The sequence below is a fragment of the Dromiciops gliroides genome, chromosome 6, assembly GCF_019393635.1.
Source record: "Dromiciops gliroides isolate mDroGli1 chromosome 6, mDroGli1.pri, whole genome shotgun sequence".
Classification (NCBI taxonomy): Eukaryota; Metazoa; Chordata; class Mammalia; order Microbiotheria; family Microbiotheriidae; genus Dromiciops; species Dromiciops gliroides.
The window spans coordinates 222072613-222095260 of record NC_057866.1 but is presented as its reverse complement, the minus strand read 5'-3'; the positions used below and the strand labels follow the sequence as shown (position 1 = coordinate 222095260).

The 22648-nt window shown below is 36.3% G+C and overlaps 1 protein-coding gene across 1 annotated transcript in view; it reads left to right on the top strand.

Moving 5' to 3' along the window:
- ANK2 (ankyrin 2) overlaps positions 1-22648 on the top strand; it is a 340193-nt gene that overhangs the window by 257840 nt on the left and 59705 nt on the right. Inside the window, 5 exon segments of the mRNA XM_043969828.1 lie at positions 4082-4184; positions 6852-6955; positions 10589-10624; positions 19542-19766; positions 21521-21619. Of these exon segments, the coding sequence (XP_043825763.1) occupies positions 4082-4184; positions 6852-6955; positions 10589-10624; positions 19542-19766; positions 21521-21619 (567 nt within the window).

Genomic DNA, 22648 nt, shown 5'->3' with positions numbered 1-22648 from the left:
ACAAACAAAAAAACCCAACAACAACAACAACAAAAAAACAAGAGCCTCTTTCCAAACCCACGCTATAATTTCTAGAATGCATTAGCATTAGTATTAGTATCAGGGGCTCCAGAGAGGGAATTAAAGGAATAGTCTCATTATCATGTTTTTGGTTTTGGTTTTTCTTTCACTGTGTTTGAGCAAGGTAACCATTTTTCTTTTTCATTATTTCCCTCCCCCTTCCATTCCTTTTTACCCTTTTATTTGTCTTTTTTCTGGGTGGGGTATGCTTTCCATAGCACCATACCCAGGTAGGTATTACATGGCATGAAAACATTATATTCCCAGATGCTATCATGCTACCCCCTCCATTGCTCATTTGCTCTGTGAACCTGCTGATCAAATGATGCGGCTTCTGCCCTGGAACTGTTGATTTGTCTTAATGATTAGAATTTTTAATGGATTCAGAAGTAAGCATTCAGCTGATACAAGCAACATTAAAAATCGAGGAAAGATGTATTTTAGAAGCCTGAATGTAATAAGATCCCAGAGTCAGAAGTCTATCAGCCTTCGGGAGGCCCTCTTATAGCACCACCTTGTGGCTGAAATTAAACTAGCTTGCTATCTAAGAGAAAGTAACAAACTTCTGTCAATGCAGAGATATAGAGAAGAAAAAGATTAGGCATATCAATAAAGAACATAGTTTAACAGTATTGAAGTTTCCACTCCTATCGGTAGACTTACTGGGAATTCGTTTCTACCATGATCTCAATTTAAACAGTACATGAGGAGAAAAAAAAAACCCCAAACACAACATTGATTTCCATTGACAAATGTAAGTTTGTTACAAATGTAAATTCGGGTGCAAAATGAGAAAACTTTTCTCTAAAAAACTTTTCTCTAAAAAAAATTTGGTGTAGTTCTAAAACATAGAAGGTTCTTTGAAAAATGCTTAATTCCTGAATGACCTAAATGATTGTTAAATCATTGGGGATGTATTTTCTAGCCATTACTGTCAATACTAGGCATTGTGTTGACAGATAGGGCTCTCAAAAACCTAGACAGACATGTGCGATCCAGAAGACCGATGACCCTTAAGTATTTCACATGTTTTTGTTATTTTCATCAGGCTGTTAGCTGAAAATCAGGAACTGTGACTTGCATAGAAAGTGGTCACCTCTTGCAAAGTGTTGTAAAACATTGCATGGCTCTGTAAACTGACTCAATATTTAAAACTGGAGTTGGGAACCTCTGGCCCAGGGACTTGGGACATTCAGTCTCTGTGGCTACCCTCCAGAAACCTATTCACAGCAGAAACTCTGGTGACTGGAGACTCGAGACCAGTTGTTTCAGAAATTTCCTTAGCCTCTCTTCCTTTCTTTCTCTCCTGAGTAGTTCTCTCTAGCTATGAGACTTCCTCTTCTTTCATTTCCTCTTTTGTTTTTATCTTCTGTCTCAGTCTTCTCCTCCTACACCCTTTCTATGGTAGTCTTTATTTCTCCCTTGCTTTCTATTTATGTATCCTTTCCTCCCACTTCTTCCCCTTTCTCCTTTCTTCCCACCTCTCTCTATCCCTAACCTAGAAATGACATTGACAAGATATATTTTAAAATATGCTTTAAAATATTATTATTATAGTTATATTATGTGACACAAAATATATTTTGAATGCTATTTGTATTAATGAAAATAAGCTTTATGCTCTGCTTTTAATTTTTAAATTAAATGTTTGACTTTGAGCTATTTCTCAAGGAAAAAAGGCACACAATTAAAATGAAATGTTCTTTGTGCCTTTCAATTACATTTTATTTTTACTATGGGTCAATACTACTTAAGAAAAAAATGGTTCCCCACCCCTGGTTTAAAATATTAAGGAAAAGCAAAACTAGTCATGAAGAATGGGGTCTTTAACTGCTCCTTAATTTTAAGGACAGGAATGGATAACATTTATGTGCTTTAACTTGATTATCTGCTGCTAAATGTTAACAGTTAGATGCACAAAAAATATATTTTGCTATCCACACTTAACCATATATAATCTGAATGATTGTTCATCTTTTTTGAAACACAAAGTCAAATATTAATTATCTATGCTAATAAAGGAATGGCAGCTAGATATAGAATGCTGGGCCTAGAGTAAGGCATATCTGGGTTCAAATTTGACCTCAGATAGTTACTAACCTTACTTTGCCTCAGTTTCTTCAACTGTAAAATGAACTAGAGAAGGAAATGGCAAACCATTCTAGTATCTCTGCCAAGAAAACCCCAAATGGGGTCACAAAGAGTCATGACCGAAATGACTGAACAACAACAAAAATGAAGGATAATATAAAACAGTAGACAATTCCTGATCTATTTATGTTTAGATTTAGCATGAGATCCTTATAGACCCATCAGATCAGATACTCTTAAGCTCCAACTAACTTTAAGGTCAAGCTCATTGTTTGGCCGAGAGCCTAACTGGGAAATATTGAGGGAGGTTTTAGATCACCATTGGTTCTTGCTAAGGTATAAACAATATTGTTCATTGTGAGTTGACTCCATGTTTGTTAGAATCCTCAAAAAAAAAAAGGTGCAAATATATAGGTGGCACAGATATTTGGATGTAGTATTCTCATTGGGAAATTCCGTACTTTCTAAGAAGCATGCTATTGAGCACGTGTCCCTTAATTCTAAACATGGCTACTAATGAAATAATGTCCACTCGTTCAAAGTAAATTGAGTCTCAGTGTTAAAAGAGCTGAGAGGCAATAGGACTAGTGGCTTCAGGGTCAGGAAGAGCTGAGGTCAAATCCTTTTTCACTTCCTTCCTCTGATACATACTGGCTGAGTAAGCATAGGGAAGTCACTTCATTGCCCCCAGAGAACACTTTTAGACTATAAGTTACAAAACAGTTCTTGATCTTCATTGATAGAGGGAATTGTCTCCTTGAGAATTCCCTGTACCAGTGAAAGTGCAGTTCCTTTCCCTCCCTACCCTCCATCATCACCAGAGGGATGTGTAAATATTGTGAATCCATGCCCTTTCCCCCTAATCTTTAAACTGAGGTTTTAGGGCTATCTGGTATTAAATTGATAGAATGTGATTCTCCTTTCACTTATAGCTAAAATGTATTAGATCACATATGATGGTGGAGAACAGATGAGTTAGAACTTTGCTTCCCACATCCATACAATAAATAATCCAAGGCTTATTAAAATTGGAAAACATCGATTACTCAAATCTCGAAAGTCCATTCTGCAGTCAAGCCCCATTCTTGCTTGATATCCAAAGGTGTTTGATTGTTTTCAGTGTGAGCTGGCAGATGTCTCGTCTGTGATTGATCCCAAGCTCAGAAGTAGCTTCGTGTGTTCTTTTGTCTCTGATTGCTTCAGCCTCTGGCTTTATTAGGGTCAACACAAACGGTGCATACAAAAAGAACAGGGCTTTCATTTTAAATGGCTGGAAACCCACAAGAAAAACTCCATTTCCGCAGGAAGCATGCAGCTGGCCAGAATTCACCAGAGTGTACCTTCCAGGGGAGAGCACCAACTTCAAGCCATTCAGAGCTTCAGAAAGAGTGACAGAATGAGTGAAAATGAAACGTGTTTAGAAACTTTACTTTCACTTTGGCCTTTTCTCCAGAAAAATGACTACTTTGAGTCTAATATTTTTTCCCTCACTAAATTGCAATGATATTATCATCATCTACTTCTTTCAGGAGTCCATAGAGGAACAATTCCATTTTTTTTTCCGAGTGTGTATGTTCCTCGTATGGGTGGTAAATGGAGCCAAGTGGCTGGCTTAAAGTAGTTCTAGGTAGAAAACAAATCTGATTGAGGACCAAGATTTAACTTGGATTCTCTCCTACTTTTTCCATTGAACAACAGCAAGTAGCTAAGAGATGTTTTATTGCAGTTCTCTCTCTCAAAAGAAAAAAAAAGTTAGTGTGACAATTGTAAGGTGTTTTTCTTACATGGTCACTTTTTATGCCCCTCCTGGAAGTTGCATAGTCAGCTAATAGCATGCTTTTTTCACTTTCCCTGCTCTGCCCACCATCTCATCCTTACAAAATTGCTACTGCTGCTGACTTATGGCAATGGCTGCCTGCCAACCTACCAGCCTTCGATCCTTCAGTTCAGACAGGTCTCACACCCTGAGCCATGCCTCCTACTTGAGGGATAGCGCCATGATTGATGAGACAGTTGTGATCCCCAGCCACCAGGTATGTGGTTTCTTTTTTACTTTTATTTCATTTTTTCAGTGGTAAATCTCTGTGTTTGTATACTGTTTATTAACAGAAATGTGCTGAAGAAGACTTTTAAATTATTTTATAAATAATAGATTAACTGAAATTGATTTGGCAACGTGACAAGCAAATATTTGTGAATTTTGAACAGAGATTAATCGGGAAATGGATTCATGTCCTAGCTCTGCCACTAACTGTCTGACCTTGGACAAATCATTTGATCTCTCCAGGCCTCAGTTTCCTCATTAGTAAAACAATTGGAAAATGTATACATGATGAGTTTGATCTACATGATTAATATTTTCTCCATCACTTTCTCACATTGAAACAATTAGCAAAATAATAAACCAAGTCTTGATTTGTAGCATTTGCTGATTTTCAAAGTATAAATGAAAATTTACTGAAATGAAATCAAAATAAATGAAAATTCACTGAAAATTAAACAGTCAGTATCTCAAGCTGGTTTGAACTGATTCTGAAACATCCCCAAATGGAATAGATGATTGCAAAGGTCCTTTCTGATTTTAAAAATACATGGATCTATGAAAAATGTGTATTTTCATGTATTTTTTCAACCGAGCACGGAGTTTTGATTAAGTTAGACTACTAAAATAATTCTTAACTATGCTCAATTACAATGCATTATTATAAAATATATGGAGAACCAGCAGTTGCTTTGTGTAATAAAAGACAATCCTCACTTCTTCATCTTGTGGTCTGATGAAGATGATGAATGGTTAATTTAGATTAGGGTAAGTCTCCATAAATCTATACTTTTAGATACTGGAAATGGGGTGCCAAAAGAGATTGTAGATTAATTTGGACACTTCTATGATCAATTAATCAATAAACATTTATTAAGTGCTTACAATATGCCAAGTACTGTGCTAAGCCCTGGGGGATAGAAAAACAGTCACAAGACAGTTCCTGCCATTGAGGAACTTACAATCTAATGGGCAAGACAGCATAAAAATAAACATGTATATATGAAGCACATTATATACAGGATAAATAGGTAATGATTAGCATAGGGAAGTCATTACAATTAAGAGGGGTAGGGAAAGCTGCCAGAAAAAGATGTCATTTTAATTGGGTTAGGTGTGATTGACTCTGGAATTCCAAGAACAGAGCTAGTCTTATTTTCATAACCCCTCCCCAAAGATAAATTTGTCCTTACAGTTTTATCATGATTCTATGAAATGGAGAAATATAATTAAAGATATAATTCTGTAATATCTATCACATCCCTTCCATCACCTATAAAATGGTCCTTATAACTTTTAACATGAACTGTTATGGTGGTCTCCCAAGGACTCTTCCTAGTCTGTGTTCTCTACCTATCCAACTCATCCTTCACACCAAGATAAACTTTTAGCATACAAATATGATCATGTCATGTCACTTCTATGTTCAGAAATTTTAAGAACTCCCCATTCCTTCCCAAATAAAACACTGACATTTTCGTGTCTTGACATTCAAGACCCTGCCCATGCTGATTCCAGCCTATCTTTGCAGCCTTGTCTTGTGATCTGTTTCATCCTTGGAACTTTCTCTGCTCTACCCAGTTAAAAGTGTTTTCTTCCCTCCTCAAGTTTTCCTAGAACACATATCATCTCTCTCCTTTGCTCCCATCACACTTTAATCTTACATTATAGTTATCTGGTACGACACTTTATCCCCAGGAGAATGTAAATTCTACTTTCTTTTATTCTGAATTTAACAAACACCAAATAAAATGTCCACTTCCATATACATTATGTAACAGGATAGTATCGTACACAAAACTGCAAATCTATATTACATAGAACTTGTTTTTCATTTTAAGTAATAAATTCAACATTTAGCTTTCAAAGGTATCCTGCTTGTCTAGGATTCCTTCTGGCCTCCTTTCAGTTCTCTTCCCTTAAAGGGAATTGTTTGGACCCTAACCCTTTCTCCTCTGCCTTCCCAACCTAATCTAGCAAATGGGGAAGAGAAAGAAAATCAGTGTAACAAGTAAGCCTTATAGTCAAGTAAAACAAATTCCTACATTGGGCTTGTCCAAAAATGTATGTGTCATTTTCCATATTGAGCCTATCATCTATCTGTAAGGTTCTGGGTAGCATGATTTATCATTGAAACTCTAGAGTTATAATTGGTAATTGAATTGATCAGAGTTCTTAAGTTTTTCAAAATAATTTTTTCTCTATGCTCCAGTTATTACATTAATTGTTCTCCTTATTCTTCTCACTTTACTCTGCATCAGTTCATACAAGTCTTCCCAGGTTTCTCCAAAACCATTCCTCTTGCCATTTCTTATGGCCCAATACTTAGATATAAATTCTAGTAGGACAGGGGCTATATCATTTGTCAAAGATGAATCCTTGGTGCCTGGAACAGAATCTTATTCATATTAAGCATTTAACAAATACTTGTTGAATTGAACATGATATCTCTATCCGCATCCTGGTTTGTTTATTGGATCACCAATCTGAAAGAATGTTCTAGCTAATTATCACTGGATATTTCTCTGTGTGTGTGTGTGTGTGTGTGTGTGTGTGTATGTATATATATATATAGTCTTATTAGAATTGTATGCATCATAATTTATTTTTAACTGAAAGTATGGATTTTTATTAAATCTGTTGGGTTTTTTTTATGTAGGTATCAACTCTGGCCAAGGAGGCAGAAAGGACTTCCTATCGTCTCAGCTGGGGTGCTGACCACTTAGATAATGTGGCTCTTTCTTCCAGTCCAATTCATTCTGGGTAAGTAAATCAGTATTGCCTATCTAAACCAAGGGGTAGAAAAGATGAGAGTGAAAATAACTGCAGTTCCAAGTGGCTTTAGCTAATATCTAAGCTTAAAGTTGAGTTGACCTTTGTTTTTAAGAATTCCTTTAAAAGGGAATTCCTTGAAGAGATCACCAGTTACTTAAGTGTTTTTGAACTATTATTTGATTTACAAAAAAATAAAAATACATAGGCTTTGAAAGAACAGATCAATTATATAAGGTGAAGTCTATCTTCAGCTATTTATTTTCATTTAACCAACTAATTTCCAAATGGAGATTCGAAATTGAATATCATCCATTGGAATCTAAGTTTCTTGTTAATAAGGATTGTTTCATTCTTTTATTCCCAGAACCATGCACAGTGCCTAGCATAGAGTGGGTGCATAATAAATGCTTGTTGATCAATTAATTAATTTGTATTGAATGTTCATCTGAATAAACAAGGAAATGAGACTGACATTAATGTGTTCAAAGATGGGAAATTGAAGTTAAGACCCTAATTAAAAGATACTTTAACTTCAGGTTATTAAGAAACAAAATTGGAATACAGGGTACGGGTCAATGGAATCTGGCTTAAACCACTTCTCTAGTAGGTTTTCCTTCAAAGTTTTGTAGGTGATAACTTTGAACAATAATATTAAATAGATAAGTACATAATTCAAAGTGTCCTCCTTAATGTATTCAAGAAAAAGTCCTTTATATTCTGCTCCTAAAATTCCTGGTTTCCTTGTGAAAAATTTAGCTTTGAATATTAAGTTTAATCCCCCTTTTCGACAACCCAACTGGATTTATCTTTCAATCTAAAATCTTTCACATCTCTGCAAAAAACCAAAATACATTGGGAGTCCTAGAAATGAAAATATTTGGGTAGTATTAATAATAGCTCATGTTTCTATACAATTTTATTATTAAAAAGTACTTTGTGTAAAACCTAATTTGATGCTCACATGGGTAGGGAAGGTTTTCTTGTCCTCATTTTGCAGACCCAGAAGGGTAAAGTTTGAAGCAAGTAGGTGATACAGAGGATAGAGACACTTGACCTGAAGAAAGGAAGGCCTGAGTTAAGATCCATTCCCGTACCCTTACTAGAAAGGTGCCCAAGTTAACTACTTGCTGTCTCCCTCAATTTCTTCATCTGTAATATCAGGATAATAAAGCAGCTGGTTGTTGAGAATAAAATGAGATAATGCTGGTAAAGTGCTTTGTAAACCTTAAAGCACTATATAAATGCTAGTTATTATTATTCTACCACTACTATGAATATTATTATTGTGTTATACTCCAGGGTTACATAGTTAGTGGCAGAGTTAGGAGTTAAATTCAGAAAATGCGACTTAATTCCACTGCTTTGCCTGTTGCTGATCATGCACAATATACATTGATTTCATTTTAGGCAGTGAATTCCAGTGGTTTGATTTAAGAAAATCCTCTATTTGATATTTCATATGAAAAACAGAAACTGGCCATGATTCCCTGCTATACAAAATAATTCTTCATTTGAGAAAAGGAATTGGGAAAACTTTTCTTAAATTAGTGGTAGTCCGTCAATTAAAAGGGCCAGCTAGGTGATACAGTGCATAGAGTGCTGGGCTTGGAGTCTGGAAGACTCATCTTTGTTAGATTAAATCTGGCCTCAGACATTTAGTGCCTGTGTGACCCTGGGAAAGTCATTTAAAACCCTGTTTACCTCATTGTCCTCATCTACAAAATAAGCTGGAGAAGGAAATCACAAACCACTCCAGTATCTTTGCCAAGAAAAACCCAAATGGGGTCATGGAGAATCAGACATTACTTTAAAAAACCATAATTGATTATAATTATTCTGTTTAATCTCATTAATTTATAAACAGCTTTTTAAAACTTTGTAAAGCTAAATTGCACCTATTGTTTGAGTATAAGGTGTATTTATATTCATCAAGATTTAAATGTTTGAAAGTTAATATTTTTGGATTATCAAGGATTTTCTAGACTCTGATACCTAAAAGAATGGTTTTATCCTGGGAGTTTTCACCAATTTTCTTAGGAAGAGCTTTTGCATAGTCTGTGGAAAAAGACCTATCATATGAGGAACAACTCTAAATTATTTTAACCAGATAAAACATTCAGGGAACCAATGTTCCAAATGTTTTTGAGGATTTGTGAGTTCTCGAATTCCTTCATCTAAATTGAACTAATGGAAACTTTTGGGTTTTTGGTATTGTCTTAAATTTATGTGTATAGTGATCAGGCATTTACTTACTTTTTCCCATTAAAAAAAGTCAAAAATGTGCTAAATAGTGTATTCTATATCTACTTAAAGATCAAATGAGACGTAATATCATATGAGATGTAATGGACAATGACAATCTTTGCTATTATTGGTCTATTCTGATATTGATAGTGGATAGAAAATAGGTCTTGTAATCAAGTTCAAAATTTATCTCTGACACCTATCAGCTTTGTCACTTAACGTCTCAGTATCCCTGCAAAACTCTCTGACTATAAATTAAAGAATAGTTTCTGATTTGAGTTAGTAGATAAAACTTCCATGCCAGGAATTCCTAATAACCATAGTATCTTTCAGCCTACTTTCTTCTGATGATCTCATATTATCAGCTGAATCCAGTAAAGTGCTGAGAAATTTTAGAAATCTCACTGATGCTGAGGTCCCTAGTATTTAAAAGATTGGCTTGATATCACTGTATAGATAAATAATATTAATAGCATGACAATATTTTATGTCATTCCAGATTCCCTGCCTAGTTTTTGCATTTATTAATGTCTTCAAGGACACAAACCATCTTTACCCTTTAGAGAAGTACATTTTCTACCCTAACAAGGCTTGCACAAATATACACATCGTAACATGAATGACTCTCAAATGTGATGCGGGAGGTCATAATTGCTGAATGTTTTATGGAAATGTCATTAATTTTATACATACATATTTATAAGGGGTACAAAGAATAACATAACTGTTTTTTACCTGTCCTTGTAGAGAAAGGTAACATGGTGTAGTAGATAGGGGGCAAGTCTTTGGCACTGGGAAAACCTAGGTTCCAGACCTGCCTCTGACTTGTCCTAACTGATGAATATGAATGAGTCACTAAATTCTTCAAGGTTCCTGGCTTGCCAGTCTGTGCCAACATGGGGCTCACATGTAAAATACAAATTCTGAACATTGCTAAAGAAAAATTCTAGAGAACATTTCTGCCAAATTATTTTGTCAGTTTTAGTGGCTATGGTAATTTCAGTAGGGAGTGTATATATTTAGGATGTGTAAAAATATTCTTTAAAAATACTTTAACAGAAACAATCTTTACTTGGTTTATATGATATAGATTTATAAATGGATTTAAAATTTTAAATTGGTAGCCACCATGAGGTTTTTCTTCTACTTCATCAACATTTACATGGGGCCTTAATATTTTCATAAGACTCAGCCATTGTTTCTGTCTTTTCTATATCTATATCTATATATTTGCATGTGTGTATATATGTATATGTACATATATATGGTGTGTGCACAAGTATACAATATATTTTAGTTGCATTCTCTTCTGATTTCTTTCTTTATATTTCACTTTATCCATTCCTTCTCTGTGCTAAAGTATCTATTCTGTTGCAGCCACTCATCTCCATGTCTTGATCGTGACAACGGCAGGTGAACTTGTGCATAATTTCCTTTCATAATATGTTGCCCATTTTCTTCCTCCCTCTTGGATCATTTCCTTCTATCTTCACCTTACTCAGGATGCTTTAGTGTGGGGCTACCATGTTAACAGAGACCAAAGAGAGGGCCATTAGCCATCATTCTTCTCATATATTTTAGAAGGAAGGGTGGCTATTTTTTTTCTGTAGGTATGTCCTTAGTAATTAGGTAGCAGGGTGCTTTAGATAGTATAAACCATTTACCAATACTTCCTAGTTTCCTCTCATGAGAAGGAGCTCTATGGTTGAACACAGAGTTTCTATAGAAAGTATGCAAATTGAAAAAAATAATAAAAAAAAGAAAGTATGCAAATTGGTTCAGTTATGTTTGCCTTTTTTAAAAGGTTATGATTTTAGGCCGCACTAAGCTGATCCCAGAATATTTCATCATGTTCTGGTGAAAACAAGACAGAGATGTTCTTAGTTTTACACATTTAAATAAATATCCTTGGGCCATTAAAAAAATTATATCACCTAGTAACTTTTCAGTTAGTGTTCTAATAAAAATGACAAATTATTCCATGTTAATTGGAGTTGTTTGTTTTTAAGTTGATCAACAAGCATTTATTAAGTCCTTACTATGTGTCAGGCACTGTGCTAAGCACTAGGAATACAAAAGAAAAAAAAGGTCAAATTGGTATTATTCCTCAATTATATAAATAATTGTTTTTTCACTTATTTACTTTGGTACATAAGAGATTTTCAGTCTACATGAATAAAAGATAACCTAAATATTCTAATTTCAAATACCATAATGGATTATATTTATCTCTAGAACAACCTTTTGTTGTTATATCTATAGCACTGTAGGTGTGCAAAGCTTTTTCCTCATGATAATCCTGTGAGGTTGGCAGTGAAAGTAATATCACTCTCTTACAGATGAGAAACTGAAGCTCTAAGAGATGAAGTGACTTGCTCCGAGGTCATCCAATAGTGTCTTTGAGATTTAGGGACTTACCCTGAATTCAGGTCTTCTGATTATAAGAACAATCCTTTTTTTCTACTACCCCAGGTTTTTTCAAGCAACAATGAAATTAAAATGACCCTCACTAAAAACCTGATGATGAATGGATTTTGATTACATTGTTTCTTGTGCCTTATTTTTATTAATCCCTCAACTCATGGAATCTGGAGGAACCTTTGAAGCAGGAAGAGAAGGTTTTTTTCCCCCTTTCAGTATCTTAGGAATCAGATTTACCCCAATATTTTCTATTGTACATTTGTGGATCACTGAAGCAACCTGATGATTTTTCCCCCTTTTACCTCTTCCTTTTACCTCCTCTTTTACTCAGTCACTAACTTGGAATGTCTTAATCCCTTTTCCTGCCCACCCTGTCCAACCCCACCCCCAACCCTGGTCTTGAATGAATTAAAAGTACCTAGACTTAAAAACTAGCAGATTTTTTTCGGGGTGGATGTAGCATTCTGAAGACTGGACTCCTTATTTCCTGCTGCATTAACTGAAGCATGTAACCCTGTTTAGCTCAATGGAATCTACTTGTAGGCAAGTGGTCTGCTTAATGACACTATGTGCTTTTGCATTTTTTTTCTCAAATTGTGATAACTTGCAATATGTCACAATTTATGAAAAATCCAGTACGAGTTTGTATTTTGCACGATTGCTGAATTTCAATTGGAACGTAAGTCGTATTAAAATTGAAGCTAATTTTATGTTATATTTTTGTCTGTACAGTCCACTTTATGAGCTATGTAGCTTAATATGTTTAATCAACTGACAAACATCTATTAAGTACTTACTATGTGCCAAGTACTATGCCAGGCATTTACAGTTTTCTGCAGAGCATCTCAGTTGAAAAATTTAATGATGACACAACAAAAATTATAAATAAAATTTATATGTGTATATACATATATGTGTATACATATATCTATAACTGTGTGTGTTTCTGGCATTAATCATGGTCCATTGACTCTGTTAAATATTCCTCCAGTGCATCTCAGATGGAGAATAATATGCTTTTCACCAATCATTTATAATTTAAAAGTTTTGTTGGCCTAATTAATATTAGGATGATGCTCCAATGTTATTTCAATATGTTATGGAAAGAGCTAGTTAACTGAAATAAATATGTGATACTTGAATATTTTGAATAATGTTTATGTTTGTTCAAGTTAAATATGTGTGAACATACATATGTGTATTGTATTCATACCTACCCACATTAACTCACCCGTACCCCTCTCCACACATATACACGTCCATATCTAAGTCTACATGACATGTACACCATTACTTCTCAATCAAACTTCAGAATGTCCCTCCAAATCTTCATTTATGGGTCTCCTTCCTAATCACTTTGCAACACAAACATAAAGGAAAGGGGTGGGGAGGGAATAAGCATTTATAAAACTGCTACCATGTGCATGGAACAGTGCTAAGCACTTGACAAATATCTCAATTAAGCCTCACAACAAACCTTTGAGAGAAGTCCTGTTGTTATTCCCTTTTTAAAGTTGAGGAAACTGAGGCAGACAGAATGATTTGCCCCAGGATTACACAGCCAGGAAGTGTCAAAGAACAGACTTGAACGTAAGAATCATAGACTCACAGATGCAAAACTGGAAGGGGCCTCAGAATTGACCCAGTACAACCTACTTGCTGATGCTCAAAGTGATTCAGTGATTGTCCAACATTACACTGTTAACTTTATTATTAATTTTGATAAATATTTTCATCAGTTTACCCCTTTATGGAATCTGGAGGACCAGCAGAGAAGTGGCTTTTTACTGTATCTCAACAATCAGATTTACTTTGATATCCTTGACTTTTGTGGATCATGAAACAACCTGATGAAAGTATTTTGCCTCACTACTGAAGCAAACAGGGTTAAATGACTTGCCCAGGGTCACACAGCTAGTAAGTGTCTAAGGCCAGATTTGAACTTGAGATGATGAGTCTTTCTGACTCCAGGGCCAGCACTCTACCTACTGAACCATCTAGCTGCCCAATACATATTTCCCAAAGAATTCACATTCTTTAAGACCTTTCCTTTTCCTTTGACATTATGAGAGATTTGTTCCTGTGCCATTTGTTCATTGCTTTGTATGGTTTTATTTTGCTCATTCTAAACTTTTCTTTGACTGATTGTACTGCTTCTCTGTGTTGGGGCACTTAGTTTTTCCCCTCTTCTTTTTTCAATTAAAAAGCTAAAATATCATTTTAAAGTCTGTCTTTAAATTGTCGTATTATCTGATCAATGCATTTCTTTACTTTTAACAAGCTTCCTGAATCATCAACTAGATATAAATACTTTCTCTAGTATCTCTTAATAGCTACTCCTGTCTCATTCTACTTTTGAATAAATGCTTTACACTATATATGAAATTCATATATGTGATATTTGTATATATTCATCTATATAAACAGTTCAGTTAATTGATATTTCTGTTATCATTTAGAACCCGATTCACTTCTAGTATTCATAATTTCTCAGTTTTCAAAAATTTCTTTCCAATCTATAGATTGGCATTCCTTCCTATTGCCTTTTCCCCCCTTCAGACTTCAATTAGCTTTGTAAAATTGTACTTCTTCCTACTGAATTTCCTCTTTCCCTCATGATACTGGTTTTCTTCCTCTTTAGTTTCTTATTTAAATTCAGCTATAACCTTAGTCTCTTTTCTTTTTGGTTTTTTGTTTGTTTTTTTGTGAGGCATTTGAGGTTAAGTGACTTGCCCAGAGTCACACAGCTAGTATTAAGTGGCTGAGGCTGGATTTGAACTCAGGTCCTCCTGACTCCAGGGCTGGTGCTCTATCCACTGCGCCACCTAGCTGCTTCTTATAACATTAGTCTCTTCTTAGGATCCTAAGACCACAAATTTAGAACTGGGAGAGAACTCTTTTGATCCAACCCCTTCGTTTTACAGATGAGGAAAGAGAGACCCAGTAAGGTTAAATGACTTGCCAAAGGTCACACAGGTAATAACTATCAGAGGTAGAACCTAAATCCAGGTTCTTGTTAGCACATCTCTTTTTCTTTGATTTATACATTAGGCTTTGTAGGATATTTTGTTATCTCCTTTTTCTGACCCATACTCTTTATCTTCTGGTTTTTATGTTTTGAATTTCAATGCATTATCATTTCCTGGGCAGCTAGGTGATGAAGTGAAAAGAGTGTTGGGCCTGGCATCAGGAAGGCTCTGTCTTAGAACACATTGAGATCGTCCTTTTGTAACAGCACACCTGTGCTAGCCAGAAGTCCTTTTGCTCATCTATCTTTGGCCTTTTCTTGATTTTCAAAAAAAAGCACCTTGACTCTAAACTATATAATTAATTATTGTCCTACGTCCACCTTCAGGACACTTTTTTGGGGCAGATTTATTCCTGATCTTTGTCATTTTTAATCCATTTTTATCATTCTTGATGGAAAAGTTAAGAGTTAAACCCTTCATTTCCCTCATTTCTGTCTACTAACATCCTATATTAACAGAACAGCAGGGACTGAGTGAATTTTGCTCCATAATTCCATGAGAAAGAAAGGCCTGTAGAACCCACTTGTCGTTATAGCTGAAATGGTCATTTCAGAGGCAGCTGCTACTCTGTTTTATGTCTTAGAACCTATTGAGTGACACCCTACTCTCTGAACTGGTTTACCATCTCTAAGTCTGTGACAAAATCTATGTAGAAGCCAAAGAATGATCTACTGCTACGGATAAGTTACCTTTCTACTTCACAATCTCTCCTGTTTTTTCCATATATAAGCACAGAGCCTTTACAACAGACTTGACCATAAACTCCCCCAATTCAGTTGCAGAAAATACATATTAAATGCCTACTATGTGTAAGGTGCTTTTTTAGACAAGAATGTTACAAAGCTAAAAGAAAATAACGGACCAGTCCAAATACTAAAGGAGATTAAAATTTTATAAGGGTAATCAGAATATAGAGGCAGTTAAGTGGTACAGTGGATAGAGAACTGGGCACAGAATCAGGAAGACTTATCTTTGTGAGTTCAAATCTGTTCACAGACATTTATTAGCTCTGTGACCCTGAGCAAATCACTTAACTCTGTTTGCTTCAGTTTCCTCATTTGTAAAATGAGCTGGAGAAGGAAATGGCAAATCACCCTAGTATCTTCACCAAGAAAACTTCAAAATGGGGTCATGAAGAGTTGGACACAACTAACACAACTCAACAACAACAATATCAGAATATTCTCAAATGAGTTTGATGTAGCAGAGAGTATGATAAGAACAGAGACATCCATAGTAAGTGATATAAGGAAATATAGTGAGGGAGCAATTACTTTCATTTGAATCAGGGAAGGTTTCAAGGAGGAAGTGGCTATTGAATTGAGTCTTGAAGGAAGAGGATTACAACAGAAATGATGTGGAGAGCATGCTTATCAGATATGGAACAGGGCAAATATAAGTATACAGAGGCATAAGGGGGAAAGAGGATTGTATTTGTAGTTGTATGAAGGTTGGGTTAGAGAGGAGATGGGCAGGATGCAGAGACATCATTAAAGAAGCTATAGGAGGCCAGCAAGAGGACCTGCAGGCCTTAACTGAGTGCCGGTTTGAGCAGAGGGGAGGGGATGAGATGTGAAAGATAATGCTCAAGACAGATATGACAGAATCTTAAAAGCAGATGACTGAATGTAGAGTGTGATGAAAAGGAAAGAAACAAAGATTACCCAGTCAATCAGTCAAAAAGCAAATGGCTTTTGCAAGGTTCTGAGGATATGAGCACAAAGAATGACTTGATTCCTATTTTCAAGGAGCTGACTGAGGAGATTTGAACCTTGAGGCCTGGGAAGATAGTACTTCTATGGACAAAAGGAAGGAAATTGAGAGGACAGGCAGGTTTAGAGAGCATGACGATGAGTTCAGTTTTGCACTTTTGGATTTGAGTCATCAGCAGGTGAGTCACAGTGGATGATAAATGGCTAGGCTTGGAGTCAGTCAGGAAGACCCAAGTTCAAATCTGGCCTTAGACGCTTAGTATCTGCATTATCTTGGCCAAGTCATTTAACCTCTGCTTACCTCAGTTTCCCCATCTAGAAAAAGGGAATCATAACAGCACCTACCTTGCAGTATTATTATGAGGATCAAATAAGATAATATTATCAAGAGCTTAGCATAGGGCCTGACTTAATAAAAGTTTATTCCCTTCCCTCCTCCCACCCATGTGGAGATATTCAGAAGGCATTAGGAAGCATGAAATTAGTATTCAGATGAAATACTAAGATTGGAGCTATAGATTTGAGAAGGGGTGAATGAAGCCAAGGGAAATGGATAAGAATGTCAGGAGACACAGTGCCAATGCAGAAGAGGAGAGGGTAAAGGAGGGCAGAGCTTTGGAGAACAGCAACACTTAGAGGATGACAAACCAGTGAGGGACACGAAGGAAGGTGAGTTAGAGAACTAGAGAGATAGTAAGGAGAAAGCAGGGTCATGAAAACACAGACTATGAAGATGGTGGGGGTGGGTAAGCAGATTAGCCCGAAGGAGAGAGTTGACAACTATCAGTGTCTCAGAATGCCAAGTAGAACGAGGACTGAGAAAAGGCCAGTGGATTTGACAATTATAAGTCACAGGTGACCTTGAAGAGAACAGGATTGTTTAAACATTTGTATTTTATTTAAATATTTTCTCATTTGTCTGGAAAGTTGAGGGCTCTAGAAATGCTGATGTCCTTATGGGGGCCTTAAAAAGTGAAAAAATGTGGAGCAGTTAGAAGGCAAAAGAATTTAAAAGAGAGGATTAATCTATCCAATACATTCTGCTTAGGTATGGTACAACTTAAGTCATGTGTTAACTTATGATCACAAATAAAAAAGCACCAATACCGAATAAGGCTCTTAAGTACACTGAAACAGTTATTACAAATGATGGGAATTAACATTAAGAGCAACTCTAATGGAATAGTTGGTGAGTCCCACAACAGACCAGAGACAAAGCATTGGCAATCATGTAAAGGTTAGCAGCATTAGTAGGCCATGGAGAATGCACTGGATGAAACATTAATAAATATTTATTATCATGGATGTTCCAGATTTTAATTTCGTTTCAAATCTCCACACAAATACCACAGCCGGAGATGGGGGGAAATGGAAACTTTTTGACACGTGCTAAAAATCTTTATCATTTTTGTTCATTCTTATGAGTCATAAAGACTTTTAAAAATTCAAATAGAAAAATAATAATGTAAGGCTCGTGCTTAGGGGCTAATAGTAAGACATGAAAAGCAGCCAACATTTTCTTATTGTTTTTTGATAAGGAAAAGAAACATCAACCCTTCAGGACTGAACTATTGATTGTACTCCCCAGTTTACACCTCACACTAAAAATTTAGAGGGCTGGGAATGAATGAATGAATGAATGGTAGGTGGTAGGCTGGCTGATGCATGTGTGGGAAGGACTGCGGCACTTCTCCATGGGGTCTCATTATGCATGATGTGCTTCAGATTGACACCCGGTGCCTCCTCATCCATTTTGTAAACAATGGGATTTCTGTTTAACAGCATGTGGAATGAGGGTTTTTGTGTGTGTGTGTTTGGATATGAACTGGATGCTAACATTTCTTTTCTGGTATGTCCTGAAAGATAACATAAATGTATTGTGTTCGTATCATATAATTTATGTTTATCACATTTCTTTCAGTTTAAAGTGTTGTCATGGATATATCTAGATGTGATGATTCTGCTGCGATTCTTGCCATAATTATGCTACTAGATGAGCTGTATTATCCCTACCACCTGCATTCTGGTTTTCTCTTTCAAACCTCTTAAGGATGCAATCAGAAAGTATTTTTAAAGGGCAGGTTGTTTAAGGCATGTCTGCTTCACCTGTGTGTATACATGTAAGACCCTTGTTTAAGTGCCATTACTAAACAAATAGAAGAGGTCTTGATGTGTGAAACACATGGGAGAGACATAAAAGCTAAGGGTGGCATAAGGAGCTGATAAAGTGATATCCAAGTAGGTTACTTGAAAATAATGACTAGTGCATCTCTCCCCTTTCAATTCCCCCCGAGTTTTCCTCATAAAAGTAACTAAATCCTTCTTTCATGAGTGACAACCAGGGTCCTTGTCATTCCAGGTGTTTTCATGAAATATAGCAAGGCAAAAAAAAAAATGGGGGTATTTTTATATTGGCCAATGATTAGCTGGGATAAGCCACTTATCTTAAACTACTTTATGGGAAAACCCTTACTGACATCTAAATGAGCCCCAACTTTCTTGAATCTCTACTTCAAGAATATAATAATTAGCCTAAAATATGTAATAGAAGGAATTAACATTGAAATTGTCCCAATCTTGCCCTTATTTTCCTTATTGTGTGTCCATCAGGGAAGCAGATTATGAAAGGTATGTGAGTAAAGGCAATGACTCTGACTTAAAGAATGAGCAGATTTAGATTTGAACTGATTTAATAGAGTCCATTTAAAATTCTGCATTCTGCTTGATTTTGGAAACTTATCATCAGTAATCTTCATAAAATTTGAGGATGTCAAATAAAGCTGTGAGACAGGGATATTGGTGATAGACCTATTCATTTCCAGCAGAATGAAAATACACTGATGCATGCTTCCACTTCCTTCTCGTTTAAATTAGTCATTTTTATTCCCAGCTGACATTCTGATGTCACCATTGTCAACACAAATTAGTATAATTCCTTTTGTTGGTACAAAACATCCAGGATCGCAGGCATTGGTGAAAAATAGGATTACTCATTAAAACAAATATTTGCTGCTGTGTATCTAAGGGAAGCAGCAGTTGTTTTTTATTGTTCACATTTAGGAAGGAAGGTATTTGGAAGAAATAAAGTCTATGAAGAATACTAAAATAGCAGGGTTAAACATACAGCCCATATGTTGCAAATACATCTAATCTGTTTCAATTTTTTAGTTTCCTGGTTAGTTTTATGGTGGATGCCCGAGGTGGTGCTATGCGTGGCTGCAGACACAATGGGCTCAGGATTATTATTCCACCCCGGAAATGTACTGCCCCAACTCGAGTCACTTGCCGACTAGTCAAACGCCATAGACTGGCCACCATGCCTCCAATGGTGGAAGGAGAAGGCCTGGCCAGCCGTCTGATTGAAGTCGGACCTTCTGGTGCTCAGTTCCTTGGGTAAGAGTTTTTAATGAACCTTTATATCAGTCATGAAAAAGCCTATAATCTTCTAAGTGAGATTCCAGAAATGAAACTGAAATTGGTATTTATTTGGCCAGCTTGAAAGCAGATTGGCCTCTTTGGGCATCCCATAACAAAGGTAATAGCCCATTGATGATTAACTTAGTGTGAACACCTTGTAATGACTAGTAATCATTTATCACTTTTGGTTCAAATGGAAATAAGATTCATGATTTTTGTAATGGGTTGAATCGGTACCACTATTGTTGCTGGACTCCTAACAGGAAAGTCACGTTCTTGCTGGTGGTAAGTATTTGCATTTAAATCATACCTATTTAGTGAAAAAAGAACAAATCCAAAATTGTTGTTAAAGTCTACTCTAGGTGTAATCCTGAATCACTGGACTTGGACCTTCAAGGTGCAAAACTGCATTACCTTAGGATGAGGGTTCTTAACCTGGGGTCTGTAAATATTATTTTAAAAAGTGGATGTGTGTGTGTGGGGGTAACTTGTGTGTTTTCTTTTATGCATTTAAAGACATTCTGAGAAAGGGTCCAAAATATATATATATATATATACAAAAAAAGGTTAAGGACCTCTTCCTTAGAATCTCCAAATATCTGATCCTGTGTGATTCAAACCACTCCTCACACCCCCACCCCCAATCAAAATTGCAACTTGGAGCCCTAGAATTACTACGGCAGCTTGTTTAGTCTTACTTTACAGAGACATTGGAAGATCAAGACTAACTACTGCCATGCTCATTTTAGCAATTTTGAACTGAAACCAGCACTTTTCCTGTCTTTTGTTTATTTGTTCAGCTGCTATTATATGAAGTGGCATCTTCCCCAGGTGCCAAAGAATGAATAGCAACTGCTGAAAAGTGGCAAAAGAATGAAAATGGGGGAGAGGGAAAGGTTTCAAAATGTTTTGAAACAAATCAATTGTATTTAAGTCCTGTTGATACCTGTTAAAGCCTGAAACACTGGGAAGGAAACCTAGGGACCATGAGTCCTGCTAGCTTAATTTGATTGCTGCTGCATCCAGTGTTCCTGCTTGAGAACCCAGCCAGTTCTGAAGCTTTGAGATTTGGTGCAGATCTCAACGCCTCAAACAGCTTTCACAACTGGAAATAGGTTTGTCTGTATTTTCCAATTACAGAAGCCATTTTCCGTGTCCCCTTAAAACAGACATACAAACCAAATAAAAAAACAAAAAAACAAAAACAAAACAAAAAAAACACCCCCAAACTGGCCAATTCTGGGTTCAGTCATAAATTTTTCTAATGGTTAGGGTCATTCCTTGGTTGTTCTTTCTCCACACCAGTCCCTTTTTTTCTCTCTCACCCCTCAGTTGGTTCTGCCATTTTTTTTTCTATTGATCTCTAAGTCTGTCAAGAAATATCCATGAATACTCATCTGAACCATCTCTCTAGAGCCAGAATTTTTATAGCATTCCTAAGAGTTTGGTCTTCTCCCATGGGGAAATTTTTGGGGGGAGTGTCCTAGCAATGAAAATGGATAGTGACAGGTCTACCAAAACAGATGCTTTCCCATTACATTTGCACCTCCACTGTACACGCTGGGCTTCAGTTCACTAGGCCTTGTGAGTAGTGGAGGGGGCAGAACCAAAGGCAGTGTGAAACTTACTCCACTCTATTGATCAGATGGTGACACTGGTTTCTGTGGAGGAAAAAAATACATCGAGCTTACTTATGTTCTTTCTTTCACTGCTGCTTTGGATGTACTCAGTAAACTTCACCTGCCAACGGCTCCTCCCCCACTTAATGAGGGAGAAAGCTTGGTCAGCCGAATCCTTCAGCTGGGGCCTCCTGGAACCAAATTCCTTGGGTAGGAGCGACTTAAAACAAATTGATGGTTGCTGGCCTTCCCATTCTTCTCTTTCTTCTGGATTTATTATTTCTCTTTATGTCATTGTGCCCATGACATTGTCCCTCTATATGATTTAAATTCTGTAAATCTACCTTTAGTGGGCCATTCCTGACCCTTGTGGTATGTGGTTATTTTTTTGTTGTTGTTGTCGTTGTTTTGAGTGATATGTTTTAAGACCTTTTTTTCTTGAAGTTCTGTGACTTTTTTTTTTCCGTTCAAGCATGAGATCTGCCTAGTTGTACTATGTGTCATTTATGATGTTGTTGGATTGAACATAAAGTCTGTAGCAAAGCAACCTGGATTTGAATCAGAAACCCTAAGGAAACCTTGTGTGCTAAGAGAGTATAAAGTTTAAAAATAAAAAGCAACACCCTCTATGGGATAGTGCATCCAGTGGACGTTAATGGTAATAGGCATATGACACAATTGGGCAGAGTTGATCATTTCCATTGGTTACCTTCATATTGTGGAGATATGCCTATTTTTTTCCTTCAATGGAGAAAATACAAGCAATCCATGAATGCATGACTCTCCATAAATAATGAAATCTTTCCACATCACCCTATCTGTAGTTAAGTACATCAACCCATGAAGCATACAACCCAGACATTTTCCCTCTTAATCAACCATTTGTCCTTCCTCACCACCCCACACTTTGTTTAAAATGTTTTAAAGACAAGTAGAAATTGTAGAACCGCCCATGAATTTGTTTGGTTAAATGTATTTTCCATATATTTATTTAATGATGGGTCCAGGATGCACGCATGCATTCACAGTATAGCGTCATTTGACTTAAGACAGCATCTACGTGAGGCTTGGGAGGGTGGGAGGGGTTGGGGGTAGTTCCTTATGCTGTAAAATACTACTTTATGGTACTGGCCTCCTGATGAGAGCCAGAGAGGTGTCCTCGATGTGCCTGTCACTAGGAAGAGAGTAATTCCAGGTCTCTTTGGAACAGACAGAATAGAACTTCTTACTTTGCCTCTG